The following is a 27,950-nucleotide window of genomic DNA, read 5'->3' as shown; positions in this document are numbered from 1 at the left end:
ACATCTTAAAAAAATAAAAAAGACCCTAGTTACACAATGCAAACATTTGTACACCATTTATTACTATAAATTTACAAATCAAAATATCGAAGAGGCACAAAGTGTAAAGGCATATATATAAGTTAAACGAAAAAGCTCAACAGATTAACAACTTAAAGACTGCACCATTTCAACACACAAAAACAAGGGTAAAAAAAGAAATCAAAAACTCTTGTTACTAACAGATCTAAGTTTACTTTTACGCACATATCATGATTAATCTTTCCTTCAGTATTACAAAATGTTATTTACAGTTATATTTATTGGACTGCAACTTTTCAGTGCCTACAGTATGCATGTTAAATGCTTAAGCCTAATGTTTGCTGGGTGGTTAAATTCTGGTAGTATAAAGTAATTGCAATATTTACAAACTCCAGTTCTTTTTTTCTGTCTTAACTGTAGTGATAAGGCATTTCATATGCAACTCAACTCATAATGTTTTGTACCTCTAAGGTAATATAGGAATGGAAATCAATTAGCATTTGAAACAAATTTACAAATGTTAGATTTTATTATGATTGTTATTAAATCACATCAATGCCAAGACTTTCAGTCAAATGTACACCATTCCTGAAGAATCCAAGCTGGAAAAACAGAGCCAACTTTAGTCATCTTAGTCCACTTTCACCACACTGTAGATTTTGGTCACAAACCAAAAACAGGCAAAGAATCCAATTGTTCCTGGTGGGGAAAAAATGAATAATCAATTTTTAGCACATCGATACATTATGAAGTAGTTACAAATTTCTAAATTATTTTGCAAAATGAGTGTCTTGTAGGCACTCTATTGAGTATCCTTCACACATTTTGATTTGAAAGTACAGAATTCTACAGGGCAGTCATCCCACACCAAATAAAACAAAAAAGGAAAATGTTGACAGCATTAAAATCACAATGCTACCAAGACCCTGTAGGATAAAAAAGCAAAGCCATCTAAAGAAACACCATTCCTTTTAAGAAACCTGCAATAAGCAAATATTTGTAATAAACCCATCTTAGTCTTGAATATTTGATGAAGAAACAAACACCAGAAACCTACCGGAATAAGAAAAATCATTCGTTTTAATTGTAATCAATAATTAATCAAAAATCGAAAGCAAGACAGAATGTCATGAACACCTTATGTCGAAAGATACATCTATAACCAAAATCACAAAGCCAAAATTGGTTAATTATTGCCTTCTTATATAATAAGATTTCACTCATTGCACTCCAATGTGTAGTAATGCAACAAACGTTCATTACTAGGCCTGTCCACCAGTAATTCAGATCAGGAATTACAAATGATATCATGACAATTTTTCACGCTCTTCAAACCGGTGATGTTTTACCGACTCATTTACTATGATACCTTGTTACAGATCCAGCTGTGAATCAGAGATTTGTCATGAAGCTCACGGCACTTTCCCTGCTGAGTCTGACCAATGACCTGGAAGGCAATAGGGATGCCAGTGCCTACAGCATGTGCTGCACTGACAGAGCAGCAGGGCACCGTCAAGAAGCCTCCAATGCAAACTTTCCAAATCACTCTGTTTTTAACAGATGAGTAAGCACTGGCAAAGTATTTTTTGATACAAGAATCGCCGATTTCCCTTTTCATTCTCTGCCCCTTTTTGACAGGCAGTGTATCGTGCCTTTAAGGGATTGTGCAATACTGGATCTTTGCTGCAGGACAGAGATTACATGTGGCAGGGTCACTGGATAGGTTAAGCAACAATTCAGATATGTGCTTTTATAGTATAGAGGCCGCTTCTAAGGTATCTTGTCAGCAAAACACATGTTAATGGGCTGTTTAGTGTAGGTCCTTGAGCCCTTATTTTACCTCTGTTCATTTTTAATAAAGAGTTCCTGACTTTAAAGGGTTTAAGGTAAGACTACTGCATTAACCACTTTGATTGGAGTAGAGAAAAACATACATTTAGCCTAGATTGATCCTTCTGTCTTAAACAAAGCATGTTACTTTGATTTAAAACTTTCATGGCATTTGGATTGACCTGAATTTGTTTACAATGAAAATAGGTTAAAAACAAAGGGACTATTTTTTTGTACACGAAAAAAGATCATTTTCACAAAACAAAAACTAAGCACAGACTTATTCACGTCTTAACACCTACAAAGGATACAATCGGGGGTGCATTAAAAGGGTTAAGACCAACATTTCTTCCAAGTTCAACAAAGACACTCAGAGCATTACTTCTATAAACAAGACATTATATTCCATTTAAGAAAATACACTAAACTCTAGACTTTTAAAAGCTTCAAAACCAATTTTCAGTTCCATATAAAATGAATATTGTATGTGTATTTGCCAATGGAGCATTCCAAAAACGGTTCTGTGCTACCTGTCAATTTGAAGCACATTCTACTACAGCAATATAAGTACAAACACAAGACCCAAGACTGTCGGAGCCAATTAAGTTGTAGCAGCGTGGAGTGTGTAGAAGAAACGGTTTAAGTAGGTAGGAGCTGGCACAGTTGCTGACCCAACCATCTCTGACCCTGCATGTCTGCGGTCTGCACATTAACTAAATCAGAGGAAGCAGGTCCCATTTTGTTTCCTGTTCACTTGATTCATTTCTTTACTTTCTCACTTCATTTAACTGTATTAATGAGCAGACCAAAGGATACTTTAAAAACGGAATGGTACAATAAAGGCATTCACATGATAAAATTGCTTGAGCAATTGAGTGCCAGTATGACTAAAAAAAAGGTTCTAGACACTCACCTGTAAAAAGGAAAAAGATCAAAGCCATTATCATAGTGTATCCAAAGTACAAAATTGTGCTTGCTAATCCTGTAATTTGAAGCTTTGAAAAGAAGTAATGCACGGCATATACTAGAAAGTACAATGCAGTAAACCCACTGGTCAGGAAAGATCGCCACTGCCAGTGGTAATCCTGCAGAGGGAAAAACAGATTTCTGTTAAAAAAATCAGTGAATCTCACAACACACATTAGTTCTACTTTAACTTAAATATACTGTTTATAAAAAGAAAAAATACAACTGTTCAAAAACTCTCAACAACAACAAAAAACATTCTTAACTAAATTAACTGTTCTGAGTTACTGCCAGGCAAGAAAAAACTGCGTCAGTGTATCTGGGGACCTGGAACAAGCTATCCAGCCATGCTGTCAAATTTGAAACCTTTCTTTTTGTAAAAAAGGGTTGGATGAGATCCTCAGATGAATTATCTACTAGCATGTAAACGGGCTAGACTTTTCATTTCTTCCTTCTTTCCCCATATACTCTGTTTTGCAAAGACAAAATATATAGGAACAGGTCCAGGTATGAAGTGGACTTTGAAGAAAAGAGCTAATACCAGTTAGGTAGTTATTCCAAATTCTTTTTCCATACCTTCCAGCCCACAGTGACAGAATATACAACTGTCAGAACTACTATGAACTGTTAGACAGTTTCTAAATGTTAAGAAAGCAGGTGGTATTCCTGTTCATAAACTAAAGATGACGTATAGTAATCTATAGTCTATCGATGGCTAAAATAATGTAACATTCTCTAATAGCTGGACATTCTGTGGTGGTTTGTAAAATATTCGCCTCTCATGTAAGCCCATTTGCATTCTGTGTTTAAATATATCTCTTTGTCCTAAACATGAATGTATGGGAACGCAAAAGGTTGACCAGGGCTGTGCTTGGATTATAAAAAGGCCTTGAAAGTGACTGTTTCAGAGCAAATTAGACTGAGTTTGATCTGGTTTCTGGATGGTCATCCGATTAATTTACAGTAATCCAAACCTGCACTGAATTGCACCTTGACTTCTTGCATCCCTATACAGGCAACAGGAAGGATCCTCACAGGAATTATGATGCAAAGCTTTTCTGCCCTTCATCAAATGCTCACCTCTGCACAAAGGTGGAAGTAACACAAGAGGATTGTGGCTTCAGAGCATGTGATCACCAGAATGATAAAGACCAGGAACAGAAACCCAAACATGTAATACATTTGATGGGACCTGAAAGTAAAATTTAAAAAGTGCAGAATACAATGTAAAAGATATGATTAAAAAAAAATCAGAAAAGTGCTCTGACTATAATAAAAGCAGAAAAACATTACTTTAAAAACTTTAAGAAGACAGGCTAATCAATACTGTGGTTAATGAACTAACAAATCAGTCATAACCTAAACAAATAATGACATCTGACAAATCACAGAAATCACTATTTGTTACAGTGAGGAAAATAAATTATACCCCCTTCGGCATCAGCACACCATTGATTTAGTATATACATTTTTTAAATTCTACCATTGCACTCACCAGATGCTGTTGAGAATGAAGAAAAGCTGGATGAAAATACACCCAAAGGGTAGAATTCCTCCCATGATGATTCCAGGGAGGGGTTTAGTGTAAAAGGACTGTTCCGGAATTTGACGTGGAATCTGGTTGGTGCGCACTGGATGCTCAATTGCCTAAAATTTATAAGCAAAACTTTTTTATTCCATGAATAAACTTTGACAGGGAGTTATGGAAGAAAATACATGACATTGGAGTTTTGATGAATTAAAAAATGGCTTTAGACTGGTTCTATTTTTAATATCTCCATTTGGAATAAAGGATGTGTCTTTCATCCGTGAGGCTGCTGGATGAAATTTAGGATAAGTCACTGTCTAACTGTGGCTGGGTACTCCCGGGCACCTTGTTTTTTGCAGGGTGTGATGCGGTTTGAAAAACCCTGTTGGTAACTGGGTACCTGCAAGATTCTGGTTAAATCAGCCACAAATGTATTAGGCCCGTGAATATACGAAACCTCTCAGTTCTTGCAATGGGCTCCAGGTGTTAAAAATAAATTTTAGATATTGCATGTATGTTTTTTTTATTATTCCCTCTATTTATGCAGGTATGACGTTTGAGTCAGTGGTAGCTGGGTCAATCAGTAATTGGATAATACCCATACCAAACCTATGAGTATTAACGGAGAAAAATAGCCACCAGTTAAGATATACCCATGTGAAAATGAATAAATAAAAAAAAACAGTTTCATCAAGCAGAGATGCAGCTATAGTACTTATTTGCTATGGAGACACATAGACCATCTCATACATGAAATATAACCAGCGAACTAAATAACACACTAAAGCTGGATCTTTATCACTGCTATTAACAGCACACCACTGGGTACTTACATTCTTCTTAAAGCCAAAGTAAGCACCAATGAATGTCAGTGGCACAGATATGCAGAACCACAAAGCCAAGATGGCAACCAGTGTGCCAAATGGTATGGCCGCTGAAGAGCCCTCTCCCCATAAGATCAAGTTCATCAAAAAGAAATCAGCAAACACAATCCTAGAAGATAAAGTTACACAATTATCCTTACAAAATAATTAGCAATTTAACTGAGTTATAACTGAGATTATCTCGTTTTATAACTTGTATTAAAAACACTGATGCACAAAAAGTGCCAGCCTCGGGATTTACTCATTTAAACTCGTACTTAAAACATACTGTAGATATTAAAACAAAATCACAGAAAATGTCAACAGCTCACTTGAAGTTGAAACGTGACACTATCAAAACAAAAACATTATGAAGTTATCAGGCAAGTCCTGCAGGAGCATTAACACACGTCTGATTAGCCTCTGGTCAGATAACAGTGGCATGTTTCACCACTCTTTCTGCATCTGCTGTGACCGGTTGGTAACATTTGTGTCCTGTTAATAACAAGGGCATTTTGGGCGCGCACAGATTCTATTGGTTAGGAGAGAAAGCTGGTCCTATAAAGACCCGAATGTTGTTTTCTTCAAATAGCACTTTTGTAATCCTATCACAGTGTGTCTCGCATTGTTCCGCTCTGAAATTGACACTTCCAGATTATTTTACTGAAAAAAATAAAACTTGGTCCAAGGACACTGACAAAGCATAAGCAAGCTGTAATGTTGCCCTCTGTCAGTACCAATGGTGTCCTTGTGTAAAAGGACGTTCCTGGCTTTGAATAAAACACTCCACTTCTCTCTATGTTACCATCTCACACTGTTCCCTGACTCACAGAAGAGTGTTTGCATCTCTCAGATGTCAACGTTACCCCTGAACAATTTCAGCATAAAGATTATTTTAAGGCAGATGGTGAGCCAAAGTCATTTTGCTGTTGCGTGAGTAATTGCTTCCTGGAATTTCTCATGTTGTAATCACTGCAGTTAGCAAACTGTTTCACACATGGATCAGATAGATATTATGGTCCTGGGCCAATGTAGTGACCCTCTACCTTCAAGGTCCTTCCGTCCTCCACAGAACCAATTTCCTGGTTTTTCAGCACTAGTCTGCTGTTTGTTAGAGCAGAACATCTCATTTGCTTGGCAACTTGTCTCACAGACAATCTGTGTTGAAGAATTCTAAAAGCAACTAGGTGACCTTCCATGGGGCATGGTCATATCTACCAAATACTGAGCAATTAGTATTTTTATTATTCAAATCACAAGGCTCGGTATTTTATAATCCCTAGTGATAACACTAATCAAACAACAAACCTAAGTTCTAATTAAAATGAAATAAAATGATATACCAAAAGTATAATTTTAGTCCAAAGAGATATTGATGTAAAACCTGACTGTTCCATTTTCATTGTGCATCAGTGTACAGTATTTATGAATTAAATTGTTTAGAACTTAGAGATTTTAGGTTTTTAACTCCCTAATGAAACCTATTCCATTAACCATATATAAAAATATCAAAACCATATACATATTTTTTTATTTGTGGGATCTTCCCCTTATTCTTAGCACATTTGACTGATTGAGATGTTCAAATGATTACATTTCTTCAATAAACATTTTTATGTGCACATTATGAAATGGAACCAGTAAAGGTTTATTCCATGCTGAAAAAGAAACACAACATTTTGGCTGCGTTTCTTCGGGTGTTTTGTGCTTCTGTGTACGAACTACATCATGAAATGGACAGCCGATGCTTCTATGTTTTATTATATACACACTCAATTCTGCAATCACCAATTGTCTCTTTAAAGATCTTAGCTCAAAGTAATGGCCCCAGATATCTACAAGGTAAGAATGAGGTAGTGATGACAGGCGACTTGAGGACCTTGAGTCAACAATACCATTGAGTCATTCATCTGCTGATATGTTATAACCTCTCGGGGGGTTCGGTGCCGATATGTTCAGTGCCAATTGGAAGAGAGTCACTGATGATACTGCAAATGTACAGGCACCTGTGGAGTTGTAGAAGTTGCTGTTTTGCTGGAAGCCAAGACAACAATGATCGACTAATCCCAAGAACACTTTCCACGGTGCTGCTAAGGGAATCTGAGTCGCGGTGGGCTAGCAACAATCTCATCTTAAAGCCAAGATGTCTGGATGTCATAGCTTAATCGACACTGGGAGTGAGCACCTTTAACAGCTGAGTTACTAGGAAGCCCTACCTCTAACTTTAATAACTACATGCCCTCCTGGAGCTGTAAATGCTGTAAATATTAACAGTAGATATGGTAACCCAAAACAATACCAGCTCCTTCTGAGAAAAAGTACAACATTGATGTCACCTTAAAGAACAAAACAACCTATAATAACCTATTCCTTTATAAACATGTATATATGATAATTTCAGTATTATCTCAATTTGTACATTCACTTCATCACTTAAATCAGTGACTTCTTTGGGTATCATGCTGTACATGGTAAACAACACCACATTTTAGCACCTTTTTTATATAAATATTCACTCACCCTGGGCATAAGAAAGCTGTCAGCAGAACATTTGTTTTCCACTTTTCACCACCAAAGGCTGTTTAAAAAATGACAAGGCGTTAAAAAAAATACACCAAACACTTAATATTTTGCCCTTCAAAAATGTCAACGGACAAACACATGGGATTTGAAAGTCAATTATCTTTAAGTTTCCAGAAAGAGCACTGCACCTTTCATATTAACTGAAAACTAAATGGATACAGTTCTCCATTGAAGCAATATTTATTGGACTGCAATGATTAAATACAAAAATAATTTACCTATATGGCAGTGCTATGTACATAAACTTGTAAATATTAATCGGAAAGTTAGATTGCTATACAATTATCTTAGTCGACGTAGACACAATTAGCAGTATGATATAGATATTATAAGCATCAACACTTTATTCAAAACCTCCTCTAGTGTTTCATACTACTGTAACAACATTATTATTCATGTAGATTAGTTTGAAAGAAATTACCTTTAGTTTTTTAGTTATCTTTAACTCGGACTGATCAGAATTTTCAAAAACCTGATCACAACAAGGTTAGCTACATATGAGCAGGCAACATGAAGTGTTTTATTAGCTGACCCATCACAGGTACCAATTAAATCTAACTGAATCATTGTCAGGTGTTCCTCATTATTAACAGAATTTCTCTCTCTGCACATGCATAAAGCTAAAAAGCTACTTTTCAAAAGATCACCACAGGACTGTGTTTCTGCTTAAAAGGAGAAAAAAAACACTGCTCGAAAAGAATAAAACAGTGCAAAACATCTAAATCATTTGCTCAGACTTTTATATATTTTCACGGTACATCATCACAAAATATTCCCTAAACATATTTTTTGTTTTCACAAGCTTGTAGGTATTTGTTTCTAAAACCAAGTCATTTCCAAACACTGAAAGAATATAGGTTTGCCTTATCAGCCATAAGCCATTGTAACTTGACTAAATTGACTAAGTTCTAAAAATGATCAGTATTTTTAACAATTTTTAAATATCTTGAGCCTAAATGATATTTCAAAGACGAATGAATTGTGAGCAGTTGATTGTTTTTAATCAGATCAGAGCTTAAGGAAAACTAGGCATCCTACTTTTGTCTGAGCAATAACACTGCTTACCTGCAGTTCTCCACCAAAGAAACCTTATTATACCTAGAAACCACACTCCACCACACAGGCTTTTGCTCAAGAAAGGAAGAAAAGTAACCTGAAAACAGACTTTTATTGCTGTACAGCACCTGAAAGATTTTAATTACCTGCATACGTATAGTACTTTCCATCCTAAAGTACCTTCCATCTACATTATGAGTGGACCTACTGCACTTCATCATCCACTGAATTGCTGCACCCATTTGGGTGATCATGTGCCATCAGCCCCACTATGTGAGTAAAAAAGTAACTGCCTCTGCAATTTAATAAAGGAAGAGATTTAGAAAGGTCCAATGTGGAAGCCAAACACCAGCCACAATAGTAATACAATTTTATTTATGAGCACTTTTCAAGAAACTCAGTGTTATGAGTGACTCAAAGCTGTCCCTCAGTGCTGTACTACAGCACATTCAAGACAGTACAGAAGCAAAAGGAAAGTGAAAAATAAGTACAGCAAATTGATAGTGAAATGAACAAGAAAACTAAATTACACATTAAATGTTTTATTTACAACAGAGGTCTCTTTGAACGATTTAGAACTGCCATTTTTCCTTTACACCCACCTGATTTTCTAACCGGCAATGGTGTGTTTTTTCACATCCCGGTTTGCGGTTACACACCCTGTGACCGCACACAGGAGAGAAAGAGTAAATGTAGTCGGACTCCTCCGACCCACCCACCTTCCATTCATCTTTTCACACATCACAGGCAACACCGCCCACTACTAGGAAGATTTCCTGCTAGTTTGTGGAGAGGAACATCTCTCATCGACTGCAATCCAAATTGGCAAGCGCTGAGGAGGCTACAGGGTCACGGTGTTGTTTCCATCCTACATTCAACTGGCTGAGCTCCGCTGGGAAATCTGTCACAAGTGGCTACCGAGATGACCCAAGTTCGAACCCATGACACTTGAACCAACCTTCACTAGTTAAGCCTCCCCAAACAGACATGTATTTAATAAAGTTATGAAAAACTAAAATGATTTGACCAATGAGTTCTATAAATGTGGTGCTGGACAACTGGAGGTTTTATCAGCCCTTGAGTAAAACTTAGCCTACAGCTGAGTAAGAAGGCCAGAATAAGCCGATTCAAGACTAGGAGCTGGACTGTATGCATGCAGTAAGTCCTTAAGAAAATCTGGAGCTAGACCATACAGTGCAAAGGCCCACCCTAAATTTCACGCAGAACCAGAGCAACTTACAAAGCATGGGAATTCTTTGATGACTATAACAAGTCAGGACTTCGTTTAAGTGTCTTAACCATAAGAAGGCACTACCTACAGTATACCAGTATCCCCTGTCATAATCCTGTAGCATCGGACTGGAAATTCTGGACCAGAGAGAAGTGTCTAACCTACATCAGCATCACTTACAGCAGTAAACTGGTTTTCCCTTAGCAGTCTCTCATCCCAGAAATGATCAGGCACAGCTTTACTTAGCTTCTGTGGTCTAATGAAATTAGGCTACAAGGTTGTAATGCCATTTAATAATGCTAATTTTGATATTATTTTCAAATTAAAAGCTTCTAAACAATATGTTAATTATTCTTAATAATTATGATAGTTTTGGACTTAAAAGAACTTAAAGGTACAGTATGTCGGTTTGGTCAATTTCACAGCTTTAAGACTGGCACAGCCATTCAAACCGATGTTTGAGGAACAGCTGGTAAGCACAATAGACTTGAATTTAAAATACTGAAAAAAAGAAAGCAGTTGTTTTTAGGGGATATAATTCAACACACAGTATACCCTTGGTTAAACAGACTAAGGGGGAGAAGGGGTGTCCGTTATTTCAGAATGATCGTTATATCACAAATGACGTTTATTCAGCCCAAAAAACACTATTATGATAAGATATTAAAAAACATAATTATGAAAAATACAAATAAACTATACATATACACTTTCGGGATCTTTTGACTTATTTTACAATTGTAATTAACACAGTCATGAAGATTTTTCTTCTTTTGATCGTAAATATTCAAGTTCTTTTTTTTATGTGTCATAAACATGTTTAAAATTTGCTAAAGCATATGAAAACCAAAGGACACCAACTGTAAGCAAATGATCTACCCCTATAGGACTCCATTGACATTCCTCAATTTTAAAACGTTATAGTTACTTTCACCATGTTAAATTACGTCTTACCTATTTGTCTCACTTTAGTGTACAATATTAATGTTTATTATTTTACATTACATTATTTATTATTGTAACATTATTATTATTACAGTATTATTTATCTTACCTATTTGTCTCATTTTAGTGTACTGTACTGAATTATTTTTGCATGTTTTTGTGCATAGCGTATTGTCAAACCATGATGCAATCAAATGTACTTTCACAATATTTTACATTAAATGTATTTTACAACTCAGTTATATCTTTATCTCTTCTACTTGTCATATTTTAAGAATAAACCAAACCTGTTCTCCAAACTACCTACTGTATTTTATTTTTTTATTTGTATTTCTGATTTTATAGATGGAATTTTGCCCGTTAAATCCGAAATGAAGTTAAACTGAGGTTTTACTATAGTTGAATCTTTTAAGAAAAATAAATATAATAAATTTACAAAAAAGAAAAGCAAACATTAAAAACTTAAGGATCTGCAGGTTTTTTTTTAAAGAATAGAGCCAATCACTCTAAGTGTTTTTTAAAAAGTAAAACACAATGTGGTCATTTTGAACATCTGCTATTTTAAAAAGTCAATATATAAATACAGTGTATATAATATGCTTGATATTTTCATGGCTTTAAGCAACTCCAAGGCTGATAAGTGTTAAAGACACTAAAACATATGAATGTGATGGAACATAATTAATCCCTGAAATAATCATTCTCTCAAGCCACAACACAGACGTTAAAATACACAGCAGACTGAAACAGATATCACAAATGAAGCCTGAAGAATCAATCAAGGGAATTGGTCTTAACCCAATCGAGCTGCTCAGTGAGATCTGTAGGGTGGCTAAGAGCAGAATGGAATCAGAAGACATCACAGCATACAGCAGAAGCCTCAAGTTGTACAGTTGTCAGATGCTGATGATAATTTAGAGTAATGAGCAGAGTCCTTGTCACTATGCATAACTTCAACTTACACTTGTAGAATCTGGCAGCAACATAACCTGCTGGAGTTCCCAGCAGAACCCACAGCACTACAGCGCATGTCATCAGGGCTCCTCTGTTAGCAGGTGATAAAAATCCCAGGCATGCAAAAACTGTGAGGATTGGGGAAAAGAACTTCAGTGTAAAGTATTATGCACTTTAAGGGAATAGAAAAACAAATGCACACCTCCATTACTTGTATGCCTATCATTCTGCATATACACTTACTACTGAATCAATATCAATATAAAAAAAACATTCATAATAGTAATACCAATTTTAAGAAATGTATAAAAGAAGACTTCAAATTGTCTGAGTTCCATGGTTTAAGATTAAAATTCTAAGAACTTATCAATTAAAACTATTTCATTTGCTGTCTAATATACGATATAAAACTACAAACATGGCAAAGAATTCTAAATGAAAACCAGAATTTTCTTTTTTTAAACCAAGCTTTTCAGTGAACTCCCTTTTTTTCCACAGATGTCCCATAGTCTCTGAAGAAAGAAAGCTCGAAGGACTGGTCTACGTACACAGAGTGACAAAAGTCATGATGGAGATCTGTGTTCCAGACCCAAGGAAAACAGAGAGAAGCATTCCCTTCCTCGGTGGTCTGAAAACATCCCCGTGGACAAGTTTCCAACCAAATTCCTCCTGAGCATCCTCCTGGAAAACAGCACAGAGGTTTACCAAGCAGCATTGTGGGTGTGTAACCAATTACGTTTAATATACTTCAACTAAAGCAGTTCTCGTAACAGCCATTTCGCACAGCACTGACTGATCACTCCAATAATGCCAAGTGTCAGCCTGTTCGCCGGCGAAAGAACTGTTGAAATAATTAGTCCATCTTCTGTGAATAAAACAATAAGAAAAAACTCAACCAAAACTCTAATCCTAGCATGTCGATGCACTGACATGACCTAAAAAATCTTAACATCTGCTGGGGCTTAAAAAAAGGTTCAAGATTCAACCTTTGAAACATCAATGAAAATGCAAGCATGACAGATCAAGATCCCAGCATTTATAAAATTATACGCACATGTAATGATAAAAAATAAGCTGAAACCAATTACACAAAGAATGCAGTAGGTTCAAGGCTTGAGTCTTAAGAGAAGGTTTAAAAAAGTAAATGTGATTCTACAAATAATTTGCTACCTGGCATATATATCCCATTAATACATGAAAATATCTAATTTACATTCAGCAGGGAATTGATACCCTTAATTTAAAGTAGACACAATGCAATCTTTTAAACAAACATAGTGTACAAACAAAATTATAGTATATTAAAAGTATTTGTTCATGACATTCCACCTATTAGGTCTGTATTAAAGTGTCAGAGAGCAGAAATGTTAAATATGTTAATTAGCAAACAAAAAAAATAATTATACAGTTTTACTTACAACTGAGTCCATCTGATTGTATCTGGCAATATCTTTGTGTAGAGTGCGAAGCATGATCATAGCCACCATACCAGAAAGAAACAGCACAATTACGAGAGAATTCATGATGCTGTTGTGCAAGAGAAATAAAGAAGAGGAGAGGGTCAAAGCAATGCATATATTTAAGGACAGCAAAAATGTAAGTATTTTCACAATACAGGTAGCGTCGTACCTAAACCATTGAATGTTGGTGTGTGGCATGGACTCTAGGATATAATCCCACCTCGAAGCCCATCGGATGTTTGGGTCTTCCTATAAAAACAAGAGTGACGATATACAGTAATATACAAGTGTCAGTAAAATTCTGTTTCACTTTCATGTGGTAGTATCAGTCGTTAAATTCTATCCAGTGTAATACTTGACAATACTGTCCTTTTTATTAGTGCCTTTACAATAATATTCTGCCTTGAACATTTTTTAAAAGTCCTTCTGAAATCAAAAGAAACATGACATAATAATACAGTAAAGTATTATTATGCCTAATATAGAAGTTCAGCTCTGACAGACTGACTATTACATGTGACAGATTACTTTTAAAATGAAACATTAACAATGAAACAAATTAACATCCTGAGGATCCTCAACAGATTAAAAGATAAAACTAATGGACATACAATTTACTGCTGAAAAAAATAATTTGCTGACTGATCTAAGTATACAATTGCTTCAGACAAACAAATAATATCACATCTCTATTGTGATATTTCTTCATCTCTGAACTACAAAACCATTTTATTAGTGCATCTTGTCTTGATGAAGTAAAATCAGTAAATAAGGTGTAATCAGTCTGTAGAAAAGTTGACTTAATGCCAAAAATATGGTTGAACAATTTTTTCTTGTTCTGCCATATACCGTATTATGTTGAAATGTAAATATTACCCCATATTATGCTTTCTTTTACAAACAGGGATAGGGATAATCTGACTAACCAAAGAAACATTTTAATAACAGAATACTTACCAAAAACTTGACAGAATAGGTATAAGCGATTTTGAGCTCCCCAGAAAATGTGTTGCTTATGTCCATAGGAATATCAGGACAATCTGGATTGTCAATATGGGTGTGTTTATGGCTTAAAAAAAACAAAAAATAATTTAATTCACTCATTAAATCGGATTGTAAAAAAGATGCATCTAACTGTAAAATATTCAAGTTTACAAAAGTAAACAGTTCAGCTTAAAAACTCTTCCAGGTATATTTTTACCTTTTCGGTTCCATTTTTGCTGCAACAAGTCTTGCCCCTGCAGCTTCATTCTCAACAACATGGTAAAATATTTTGATATCTACATGGTTGAAAATGTAAAACGTGTCCTTCTCATTAAACTCCCCCTGCAAATCAAAGCAAAGATGAGTACAAAATACAGTACATAATGGCAGTATTGCAGAGTATTACATTGAACAGCAATCTTAAATGTGGTCGCTTTCAGCTTTTACACAATTTCACAGATCTACGATGGATAACTGCAGCCCAGCTGACGTGCAATGTTGGATGTTTACTGGTTAAAAAAATATATTGTGTGACTGAAGACTTGATATATACCATGTTTTTAAACTATAAATATTATTGAAACATCAAAACTAGTGCTTTAGCCTACCATTTCTCTGCCAAAGCAGAAACCAAAGATATACTGTAGTATGAGTTCCAAAGAATTTGTATTTCTTTCAACTTTTATTTGCCTGCTTATTCACAAGTTTTATCATTTAAAGAAAGGTGTTCCGCTTTCTTCAGCTGTGTTAATAAAGTTTGCCGTGTTCCCAAGGGATATCAAATATAAAATACAAAAGCAGATTCCAGATTAAACTGATGAGGAAAAAAAATGGGAAGTTCTAATAGAAAAAAAAATTCCTAGTCAGATAATTAAAAGAGAACAGAACATTTAAACACCGAAACAGGATTTGAATATTTTAAATCCACAAATATGTAATCTGGCACAAGACTGCTTATCATCTATGTTGTAAACTGTTCTCTAGCAGATGGAAACAGCCAGTAATTGCTAATATGAAAACAATGATTTTCAGAATGTTACTATAAGAATATAAGGAATGTACTGCAGAACTAACATTAATAACGCAAGCATCCTTTTGCAGACCCTCTTTGTTAACATAACATCCAATAGGAAAGCCAGGATTGCAAAATTTCTGTCCGTCTTCAACATCATAACACCATGTCACAGGCATGTTATCAACAATCCTGCAAATATCAAAAAAGTTGTGTTAGTCTCACTGTTGAAAGTGGCCACTGCAAGCAGAAACATCTTTAAAAACAGATGTGAGAAATTACTTGTTTTTTTCTGTCGGTTTCAATATTGGTATTTTGGACATGAAGAATTAAATGGACTTAAAATTTAATGATACAATGCATTTCACAATAGAAAGCTCAAATAAAATACAATGATATTGTCATCCATCTTAATTAAAGTTGCATTTAAATAATACACAGCAAATATAACAGAAGACGCATATATTTGGAACTAATCTTCTCATCTCTGCCATTAAACGTAGCAGGAATACTTAATTTTTTACTGAGATTTTCACACTTGTTCTTGATAGTTTTTTTGTACAGGTTCACAGCTCTGTAAAATGTGATGTTTGCTATGGCACGGCTCCTCAGAAAATTCCATACAACTGTCATCTAAATTTTGGCTTTACTCTATATTTATACTCTTTGTGTATGACCAACAATGTAACTGTTAATAGTACTGAGTCTAGTAATACAAGAATCCAGCCATCCTCAAGTATTATGAAAGAATGCCTTAGCCCAGGCCTTTGCTGATCAGTTGAACTGTTTCCATAAATTCTGAAGAGCAGGTGAACGTAAAGTCACAAGAATTGAACTTTGCTGGGTCTAGCTGAAAACAACTGACACAGAAGCCGATGTCTTTTTTACAGAATTCTGTTGGCTGACAATTCAGTTGTCAGGAAGTCCAATCCCATTCCTATTGCCTTTCCTAACTATGTGACTCTGTGAGCACTGAAAATCAGAAGTCCTACAGATTTTGAACAGAATTCCTAATGAGCAAAGACAAAAAAAAAAGAAAATCACACACACCCAATTAAACTTCCACAAATCTTAAAAGATATCTGCATTTTCTTACTTATACGCATTAATACATCTGAGATCAATTTAAATCCTTTCATTCGCTTTCTTTTTATTTGGAAACGCAGTCCATTTCGTAAGCAACTGCTTGTTTGTCACTGGTTAGCTGCAAGCTCTCAGACAGCCAGTTCCTATCAATGACTGCTCCCGGGGCCAGCAGCCAGCACTCAGCTAATCTGTGGGAAGCCAGCTGGCACCGGCTTCCCTAGGAGACAACCACTCATCCCCCTGCTGTGCGCAATTGAGATCTGGAGACCTGCTTTATCTCAAGGCAAAGTTGAGATACCATCCCGACAGACAGTGTCAATCTTGCACAACCGTACAATTTACCACACAGGAATTTCACTTCATCGGGACACAATTTTAGGGCACTGTTTTTCAGAAAAGAAAAACCGCTTTGGAGAAGAAGTCACCATATAAACAAACACATAAATAAGTGAATACAATGCCCGAAGAAATACTACACAGTGTCTTAACATAATAAAGTTTCTCTGGGGTTTAAATGGTCACATGACTGCTAGTGCACCATCTCAAGCCGTGGTTGTGTAGGGATGTGGGACAACGTGAAGCTGCAATCTTCAACACATCAAGGATGTTTTTTCCATTTTTGCTAAATGTAGTAGGATTCTCCATTGGCGAACCTATACTTTATTTTGTCAAGACTCGCCAGCCCATAAAAGGGCAGTTATTTTATGAGTAATAATGTTCCCCCAAACTAGAGATTCAAAAACAAATCCAGAACTGACCATCACAATCCCTCCATGGGGCTTGGTCAGTAGCTGGACATAAAGCACGTTGAGCACTTGTACAGAAGGTAAATGTTGACTGATCACAAGTTTCAGTAAACCAGCAGTGCTCCATCTTGGTCCTACAGGGGGTGCTATATGTGCAAGTTTCCAAAGCATCACTAAAGCATCAGAGGTTCAAGAGCTTGGAGAAGCCAGTAACTAGCTGGCATATCTCATTTTGAGATGAGTTAGAAAGAGAACCCATTGACATACCAGCTCTCCATGACCATGATTGGACACCTCTGCTGTGAATCAACTTCACTTATTTAGATCCTGTGGAATCCACTTCAGCGCAGTCGCTGATCGCTTCAAAGCACAACGGAAGCCATTTGCTCCTAGTGTGTGGCCAAACATTCATACCTGAATACAAGCTCATTTCTGTCAGTTCTTTGTATATTGTTTTAACTCTGGAATCAGGTGCAGAAAATAATCCAGCAATCAAGGTCCCACCATTTAAAGCAGGTCAGCAACACAAAACTAAAGGCATTAAACTAGTGATTAAAGGCATTGATGCTAACATACAGCAGAAGAGCTAGTTTACAGATGGACTTATTCTAGAGAATATAAAAATCCCACTGTACAACCAGAAGAGCAAGTAAAGTTCAGCAAACAATACAGTACTTACAATAATAAGACAAGAGGAAAAGTTACACCCCCTCAGTTAAACCCAAAAGAAAGGGATTTGCCTTGGCATTTATATTTACGTAAAAAACAAACAGAACACTAACTGTTATAACACTCATTATATTAAATGATATTAATGTAAGGCATAGTACACTAATTCTTAAAACAATTAAAACCTAAAAAAACCTGCAGAACTGCAATAAGTATCTTTGAAGAATATAGGGTTGTTTTTAAATCTAAGACTTTCAGTAATCTGTACGCAATGAACAGCTTGTCTTCAAGGCCAATAAGGCACAGCATCGTTACAGCTCCTAAACTGACTAGACAGCTGACCATGAATCCATCATCTCTGTCACAGAAGAAGTTTCCAACCTATTAACTTCACAGGTTAGTATTTTTTTTTGTAGAACTGTGGATGGCTTGCATGGTTTTACAAAACAAAATGTACTGTAAATGACTACCCAGACTTAATTGTGTATTTCACTTCAAGTGAAATATATATGAAGTGAAGGAAGGTCTCAAACCATATGCCTAACATAAGCAAAGCATGACATACAGTATGCACTGCAAACTGAAGCATGTTGAAGCAGCTAGAATCTGAACTAATTTCCAGTCTGATGCCCATATTAGTCCTGTTTTTGAATCAGGCACTGGCTTCCTGTTGTGTTCAGAGTTTACTTTAAAACCTAACTTATAACTTACAAGGAATAGCTTCCTTACAGCTTTCTCCAGTTATACACACAGATGCAGTCTTTGAGCCATTGGTGCGGGTCTCTTGTCTGTCCCCAAGATCATACTGTGGGCCATGGGCAGTATCTCCCGTTTCCACACACATTAAAAAGAAATGGCTCGCTATGAATTTGTCCGCAATGACACTTCACGTCAGCTCCAACACACATGCTCATTTTAAGCACAAGTGCTGATCAGTTAAAGTTGTCCTGTGGGATTTAAGTCCCCATTTGCAGTCACCACCCATGATGCTGGATTGTGTTACGCACAAGAATCCCAGAGTTTAAAAGTTTGATGTTGAACTAGAGGAGGCAAAATTCATCTGATGATAACTGGCCAGTGAAAAGCCAAAAATGTATTTAAAATCATAAGCAGTCTGAAAACTATGCACACTAGCACTTTTTTTAGTCTTTTGTTTGTGTCTGATTTTGATGTTTAATACTTTTGAATGGCTTCCTGTAAGGCACTTTATAAGATAAATATTATTAAATGAAGCAAAAATCATTACCGCAAAATGACAATCAGCAAATCCCAGGAAGCAAGCGGTAAAATGTGGTTTTCCATGTATGTTTATGTCAGTATGTGGTGAAATTGAATTGTTTAAAAAAGCAAAGCTTATAACAAAACAGACGTTGAAGAAACATCTGCACTGAGAACCCTGATCATTTCTGAATTTTTATAAAATAAAGCATATTTTTTAAACATCACTAACTCCCTCTAGTGGCAAACATGGGATTATTTGGTCCTTATTTAGACATTTAACACTAGGCCAACTTTGTTAAAACCAAAGTATAAAAATGATTAAACTTTATGAAGTATAAAGTTTACACGATGAATTATATATGATTTTTTTTAGCTATATGTAAACTGCATGTTCCTAACAACCAAACATAAACACGAACAATGGAATCAATTAACTTTGTGATTGGGTCACTACATGTTAATGAAATACCACTCAGGAAGGCTTCTCTTCTTGACACAACTCACCAATGATGCTGATAATTCAGAAGCATCCCTTTCTTCAAGAATTCCAGTTTTTGCTTATCTTCTTGTTTCTTTGTGTCATAAGTTTTAGTACATACATGTTTACATTCTTCATTCTTCTTAAAGTGAAACTGCAAAGGGACAAAGCAAATGGTTATTTAAAAGATATAAATATGTCTTTTGAACGGAATCAAAATCTTTTGGATTTTGATCCACAACAAATAACATCAACATGGTAACTTGCAACATTCTATAGTATTTATATTACAATGTATAGAAATATGAAAAGCAATTATTTAATAATGAGTGAAAAGAGATATGAGAATGTTAAACAGAAGTTTTGATTCATCTCTTCCACATTAATACACACCTTATATGGGGATGGTTCGATTCTCTCTCCAAACAAAACTTGGCCTAAATTCTCAGAAGGCCGTTTTTCAGTCTCTATAGAGCAGAAATCAAACCTATGCATAAAAAAGAAAGGATTTACATGTGTAGTCAAAGAGTTTCAAAGATTCAAAAGTGAATGTTTTAAGAAGACAGTACATTTTGGATATTTACAACACCAGCCACTCTTGGTTTACCTCATGGGTACAAACATACAAAAAACAGTCACTCTTTATTTAGGTAATCATGATTCTTTTAGCCTGATATGCCTTCTGGGAGTTTTTTTGTACCATTTACTATATATATTCCTTCCAAATCAGTGACCCCCCTCCTCCCTTTTCCCTTTTTAACAAACAGAAAAAGGTCAAATTTCTGTGAAGTGACTTAGATGCGTGATTCACGCTGGGTCGTCACTTTGAATTTTCCAAAACCTTTTCTGTCATGTACCCATCAATGGGCCATTATCTAGTACATAACATGGTGTTCTAGCAGGATTCCATGCATGTGACCTTGAAACATCCAATTTTGTTTTTAAGTGGGACCCTTTATGTTATACAAGAAGACAAACTTGAATTTCATGAATTTCAATTCACAACAGAGACGTGTTAAAAAAAGATATAAGTCAATCCAGCTGCCAGTTTGTGGAAGGATGTTTTTGTCAAGGAGGCAGAGGATACCTCTGAAACTGTTGCGAGATGTAAAATTCGAATCGGATGCAGGATAATTACTCTTGGCTTTGTGCCCTGGCAATCTATACAAAAAAACTGAAGTAAATATTAATGTACGTTTTATATACAGCCTGCCCTAACTAAAAATATAGATGCTGTGTGTAGACTGAGAATACAATAGTAATGAAATAGGAATAATCTTACAAGATTCATTAGATGATATCCATATATCTGGATTAAATCATACCTTCATATAGGGCTGGGCGATATGGCCAAAGACATTATCACAATAAAAATGTTCATATCAGTCGATATCGATAATTATCGCGATAAATGTCTAATCAGTATTTCTTTCAAGTTTAAAGGCAGATTTTTTCTCCTGAGTGAAAGTTGAAGAAACCAGACAGTTAATTGGTAAATTAAACAACTATTTATTTTAAGAACACAACACTTTCCAAACAGCAGAAACATTAAACAAATCTGTTAGCTGCACGGTCTGCAATACGCACCCGCCCTCGCGCAGTATTTTGTGCGCATGCGCACATCATGCGAAAAGCATAAACATATAGCAAACATTTATCTAACTTTTGTTAAAATTATATCGAGAAAAATTATATCGCGATAATTATCCTTATCGAATTATCGCCCAGCTCTACCTTCATCCAGTTCCATCACTAGATATCACCATTCTGTTTGCACACAGTTTTTACATCGACCCAGCAGAAAGCTGGGATGAAGCACCATATGTGGAATTTGTGACTGACAGGTGGGTTTGTTTTTATTTCAGTCTAAGGCTCATGGCAAAAAAGCATTTAATATTTTGTCAATGGCTTTGAATATGAGGGCCTTAATTGTTTTGTTTCACAGTTAATTGTGATTTCACAAAACAAGGAATGCCCCATGATGCTGCAGTGCAAGAAGACAGGTTCCTGATGGCCTGCTTTTGCAACAACTTTATTTTTCAAAATCTCTACCACTTCCCTCAATCTGACACAAAAACGCAAATCTCCCTTGTGTACATGTCCCCATTGTTTTGAAAGGGCACCTGCAGGGTCCACCCATTTGCTTTTTCTCTAGAAGAGATTGATTTCATTTCTTACTTCCATTCCTATTACCTCCTGAGTCTTTATCAACACTCACAACGATAACCATTCTGCTGGTTTCCTCTCTCATCTCCCACTCACAGGGCTGGAATGACAGTAGGACCTCATCTTCTCCAGGAATTGCTCTCCTTCCTCCCTCTCAATAACCTCACTACATTCCCTTATTATTATTATTATTATTATTATTATTTACTGTTGCCCTAAGTTATCAGCTCCCTTTTGCTCTACATATTTGCTTTCTTCTCCTACCTGCTCAACGCTATCCATCAACTCAATCTCTTAGCTCTTAACTAGTTCTGTAGGCTCTATACTGTATCTTCCTTTACTGTTCACACACATCAGTCTATTTATTCCAGTCTATCTCAAACCTGCTTCTCTTGTCCTCTTCACTCAGAATGAAAAACACCATGGTCAAGTGAGAGAAAAAGGGAGAAACTCAAAAAATGCTACTGAATTTAGAACTAAGTTGTAGACTTTTCTCCCGTTGCACCTGATCTTGCCTTTGCTCCATCAGTTTTTCTCTGATGATGCCCACCACCTTTATTTCTCTAACTTCTCCCACCCCTCCATCTTCCTTCGCCCCACCATTTTCTTCTGTCATTCCTTCACCACCTTTCTCTACCCTAACAAAGTAAACGCTTACTAACTTCCTTCCTTCTGTTGCTCAATTTGTCTTTGTCCCTCATTCTTTTCTTTCAGCTCCCCGCCCAACTCAGATATTTGCTAATAGCTCCAGAATCACAGGTCAACAGTCAACTGCACCTTCTCCCATACCATGTCTTTCACAACAGCCTCTCCACTTTAATATTTTGTATGACACATTACACTGGTTTTCCTTGTGAAAACTATTCCATTCTCAAAAGGCTTTCTCCTAATCTCACCCACCTGTCTCCTTACTTCTAATCTCTAAAACTCTTGAATTAGTGGCTCAGTGTCAACAAACCAGTTCACTCAATAAACACTTCCTGCTTTACCCATTACAGTCTGGTCTCCATCCAGCGCATTTCACAGAAATTATGTTACACTCTAGCTTCTAATTCGCTGCTTCACTCTTTTCTAATTCTTCTTAACCTTCCAGCAGCATCTGATACTGCCAACCACACTTGCTCCTTCTCCACTCAACCTTGGAATTTTTGGTGCTGCCCTGGCTTGGCTCTGTTTCTCAGATAGCACCTTACTTTGTCTACAATAGTTCCCAGGATCCAGCTACCCTATTATAGCTCTTTTCATTTCCTCATAGCCATTTAACATCCTCTCAGCTGCCTTATCCTAGATTTCAATACATCACCTCAAACTCAGCTATTCTCAATGTGTGTTGCTCTGCGATCTTCTTCCGATCTAGTTCCCTTAATCCTACCACCCTCTTCTAATTCTGCCAAGAACCCACTCATGGTTTTTGACTCCTCCCTCTCTAATTCCCTGCACATCTCCCCTCGGCCACATTCCTGCTACATCTCTCTAGTTATAGAATACATCCTTTGATTTTTCCCAACAACCTACCATGCTCATCTCCTATTTTAGGTACTGGTTCTAAAAATGGTGGCTGCAACTTCCATATGCATTAGCCTCCTTGTTCCAGCAATTCTATTTCTCCAGCTCATCCAAATCTCTTCTCTTGCCCTGTATCCCTCCCTGTCTCTTTTATCCCATATGACTCCTATACATGGATTCTCCACAGGTAGCATCTCTCTACATACACTTAGCTCGAGATTCCTGTTCTTATCTATCTCTCAATCGCTTTGCCCTCTCCTATCTCCTGCCCTGTCCATTATTATTGATGAATTATCATCTCCATTCATTCAGCTACTATTAGGCTCATTCAGCTACTACTACTGTTTCCTTTTCCTGTCATGGGGCTTTCTCTTGTCCAACACCTGTGTGATGGACATAACTGTCGGTGGACAGTGCTTTTCAGTGCTTTTTTATAAAGCCCACCTTTTCAGATTATGCCTGAAATTCCTACACCTTGTCTGCTTTGACACCTACAATTTGTCATCAGCACTGCACATCTTGGTATATAATGTATAATTTTGTTTTTTCATGTAAATTATACTTATAATTTGGCTTTAATTATAAATAACTTCCCTGTTGCTTCCCTGAATTCAAAGTGCATGTTAATTTCTTTGCCTCTAGTTTTAGACTGCACTATCTATTGCACATTAACTCTGGTGAAGCATTGCATTGTTTGCAAACAGCTTTATACATGGAGCCTCTTTTTATCTTACGTTGGTAAACTTGGCTTTATAATGTTGTACATCTGACTCAAGAAGTTGATAAAATGAATGTTAACACTGCTTCGATACCAGGCCAAAATATGCTTAAACACATTATTGTATGTATTTGACCTGTATAATCAGATACAAGCTAACCAAGGTAATTATTGAAAACTCACAAGGAAGCACTTCAGTAAGAAATTAGAAAAATCACAGATGGTACATTTACGGTATGCACCACACTACTCCATTAAGGTATAGGTTTTAAGACTTGAAACCTCTCCTTATCTCTGCATGTGCTTCCTAAGTACTTGGTCTGCAAAACAGGTATTTTTGTTTCTTTACATTGTTTCTTGTCATGACAGAAAAGTTAGAGCTCTTTGCATTTACTTAGAAACTAAAGAAAAAAAAACAGTATGTTAGTTGTAACTCACGCTGTGTATTCGTAAGGCAGGACAGACTCCACAGAATCCAATCTGTTCACAAACAGCTCGATTTCAGACTAGGAAGACAAACAATAACATTCAGAATAAAGCAATTAAATGTTATTAAGACATTTTAAAGAAGATTTACATCTATGAATACTACGACATGTTAAGACTATTAACCCGATCCAATTAGAAATGCAACATTTGACAGAAATCATAGGCCTGTAACAAAGCAGTTATTTTAAAGTATCAGCATTCTCTAAACTTCTTCCCCCAGTTTACACCCCACTGCTTTTGCACTGAACTCACATAAGTCACTCATATACTGCTGCTACTGTATTCCATAGTAAACTCACGTATACTGCTGCTACTTGCTACTATTGTATTCCACTACGTTGTTGGCACACATGCTATTGTCTTATGTTCTTGTATCCAACAATTTGTCGTTTGTTGTATCATTTGTTATGTGAGGTAACAGGCAAGTTTTCATTGTATTCAAGTACATATGACGAAAAAACCTGAAAACATAACGTACAACTGGGGCTGTTGTTAAAAAAGGGAAAACTTAACATTACACTCATCAAACTCCAGAGAGATTTTGTTTTTCATTTTCATTGACTGATTGAAAAGAAAGATAATGTAAAACACTCGGATAAAGACTAAAGAGTCTGCTCTTGTATTCTTAATATTAATACAAAAAATCTGTACGATTTGACTACAGAGCTAAAGTTTTTAGAATACATTGATAATGTTCACAAACCACATGATATTTGATGGTTTAACTGTTAAATAAACCATCATCTGCATACGGCATTGCAAACATATTTAAAATAGCAATGTAATATGGGGACAAATTAAATATAAAAAAGTTATATTTTTTATATTTATATAACGCAAACATTAAGATAGGTAATGAGAAGACTTCTGTGTTGTGTTGTGTTATGGTGTGATGTGCTATTGGAACTTCTACTTATAATAAGGCAAAGCAAAGACTTACCATTATGAGTGTACAGCAGCAGCGATTGTTTTGTCTGACCAAACAATTAACTATTATTTTTTATGGATCATAGCTTGCTATTCATAAAGAAGGTTATATATGACCTGCTACATAACATTGTATGATTTGAAGCACTTACTTAAAACTCTGGCATCTGAAATGCAAACAAAAGCCCCATTTCTGTCCCAGATCCTGTTATTCATGATAGTGATTTAGTAATAATATATGAAGTTCCATTAGCTAGATCTAGAGGATATTACATTTAATAACACAATTTGGCAGTGTAAGGAAAAAAATTGGATTTTTTGTCATTGGGGATACACAGGCTCTGCAGAACTAAACAGGATTGTCCATTCTTTTGCAGATGCATCGAAACAATACATTTAACTCCGTGCAGAAAATTAATGGAGCATGAAATCAGACTATGATCTATACAGCGGGACATTATTAAACTCACAGGTGTCACTGTCAACCCACTTATTATTTTGTGACCTCAGTGAGCTGTATCATAACCGCATATGACTGGTGACGTTTAAATGACCTTTTGCTTGTCCAGAACCATCCGTTTGAGTTATATAATTAAGGCAGTGCTACATCATGCAGTTGTGTGGGATAAAGCGAACAGACACTAGATCCTATGCGTGTGTGTCACGTTCGGTATTTACTCTTACAGAATGATTCGTTTCATGATCTGACCTATGTGGCTCACAAGCAATAAATGAAATCATTTACAGTGAAAGCTTAGCTACAGTAACTAGCAGCACTCCGGATCCGTTTAAGTGATGAATGTAAATAATGTCTGTTAAAGATTGACACATATCTTTTGACGTGCAGAATTTCATTCTGGATTGCGGATTAGCTATGTGTAGCAGACATCGGAATAATAGCAGTGCAATAGCCGTGTTAACATCCGATTACTAACAATGTCAAACATGCAATTTGATGCGGAGCCCACAAATGATATGTTATATCGTGGGATTAATATAACTGGTCTCTCGGGCCTTCCTGTTGTAGCCCCATAACGAGACAGGCAGTTCAGGCAATGTTTACGTCGCGCTCAATAGTTTTAGAAAAGTAACACAAAAGCCCTGGTGTATTTGGGTGATAATTACCCGGCAGTCCGGTGTTTCTTGGTCTTTCGCAGCTTGATCTTTTTCACAGAAACTGACAGGAGCCAAACCCGGAAGATAAAAACTCGAAGCGATGTGCAAGCTTCCAGTCAGCAGAAGAAAGAGAAGTCTCACAACTGGAGGGCTATTATACAAGATACACATTTTCTTTTCTTTTAGTGTCAGCTAAATCACGTCAAAATAAACAATATTTACATAAGTAAAAAATGAGGTATATCTGTCACACTGAATAAATCAACGTTCTTGCGCAGGACGGTGACATGGGGGAAGCTGGCGATAACCCACTTTCAGATCCAGACACGTCATCCCACAGCCTGACCGTCGCTCTCTGCCGCGGAGGACTGTGGGAAGGTAGAAGGGGTGGCTAAGGCTTTGCACTACAAGGAAATAGAATTCCAGCACATAATTATTGAAGATTTTATGAAGAAAAGTATATTTTGTAACATTCATCTGTATGTGTCATTATTTATGTGAGCCCTTAACCCTTTAATGACCCGCTACATGAATAGTTTTTTTCTGTTAACGTCTATCTCCAGTAATCCACAGGTTTGCGCTCTGGAATTTGCTAATTTAATCTATTGTCATTTGTTGACCTTTGGAGTCCATTTAAGTACCTAGTCCGACAGTAATACAACAAGTGACAGGCACTTATGTTTGCTAAGTGTCCATTTTGGCGTCTTTACTCTGTCTTTACAGAGTTAAATTTGTGCTCTAAGATATTTTAAAATAGTTTTCCCCTTTGGTTGTTTTGAGCATATACTGTATGTTTTCAGAGGTTAGAGGTTTTTCATAATTTTTGCAGTTGTCCATGGTTCCTTTCCAAGCAATGGACAGTATGCCTGACTCAATATGTGCCCACCAGTCAGACTCTCTGGGTAATAAGTGCAAATATTGTTTAAATAAGGTTTATATTTAGTATTACATGCTATGACCGAATAACTGGGTTTTCTTACTGCTTTGCACTTTGTAATTTCATCTCACTAGAGAGAACCTGTTTTTCAAAGCAGCTGCACGCAGTATTAGGTTTCCAGTAGAAGACTTGAATACCCCTTGCAGGGACCTTATACATAATGGAATGGTTTGGAAAGGTTTAAAATAGCAGTAGTCTTGCAAAACAAGATGTGTAATTACCTAAACAAAGACACAAAGTGGGAGTATGTATTATATCAGGCCGAACAAGTCTAATAAGGAATGTTTACATCTCAATGTGCCCATTGCTGTCAGGTTCATCCTGAAACAAACCTTAAAAATGGGTTGTTCCATGCTGAAAAGAGGAAAAAAGCAACATAACGTTTCAGCTGTGGAGCCTTCTTCGGGTGTGAGCCTTCTCACACTCCATAGCCGAAACGTTGTGTTTCTTTCCTTCTC

General features: G+C 36.3%; 1 protein-coding gene across 2 annotated transcripts; it reads right to left on the bottom strand.

Annotated features, from left to right (window-relative positions):
* Window positions 1-531: 531 nt before the first annotated feature.
* tm9sf2 (transmembrane 9 superfamily member 2) lies at window positions 532-26,914 on the bottom strand. 2 transcript variants are annotated; one of them, XM_088604394.1, is made up of 17 exons: window positions 26,565-26,914; window positions 24,462-24,529; window positions 20,027-20,120; window positions 19,660-19,787; window positions 15,496-15,625; window positions 14,639-14,763; window positions 14,395-14,506; window positions 13,607-13,686; window positions 13,396-13,504; window positions 12,526-12,658; window positions 11,986-12,105; window positions 7,729-7,786; window positions 5,179-5,338; window positions 4,313-4,464; window positions 3,898-4,009; window positions 2,765-2,936; window positions 532-720 (listed from the first exon to the last, which is right to left on the bottom strand). In XM_088604394.1, exons 1-17 carry the CDS (start codon window positions 26,724-26,726, stop codon window positions 653-655), a joined length of 1,983 nt encoding a protein of 660 aa, XP_088460520.1. In that variant the 5' UTR covers window positions 26,727-26,914; the 3' UTR covers window positions 532-652. The 2 variants fall into 2 exon arrangements, with proteins under 2 accessions (XP_088460520.1, XP_088460528.1); XM_088604402.1 differs by having other exon boundaries at window positions 26,868-26,903.
* Window positions 26,915-27,950: the final 1,036 nt, after the last annotated feature.

This window comes from Lepisosteus platostomus, chromosome 2, assembly GCF_059453375.1.
Source record: "Lepisosteus platostomus isolate fLepPlt1 chromosome 2, fLepPlt1.hap1, whole genome shotgun sequence".
Classification (NCBI taxonomy): domain Eukaryota; kingdom Metazoa; phylum Chordata; class Actinopteri; order Semionotiformes; family Lepisosteidae; genus Lepisosteus; species Lepisosteus platostomus.
This window is presented reverse-complemented; position numbering and strand designations above follow the sequence as displayed.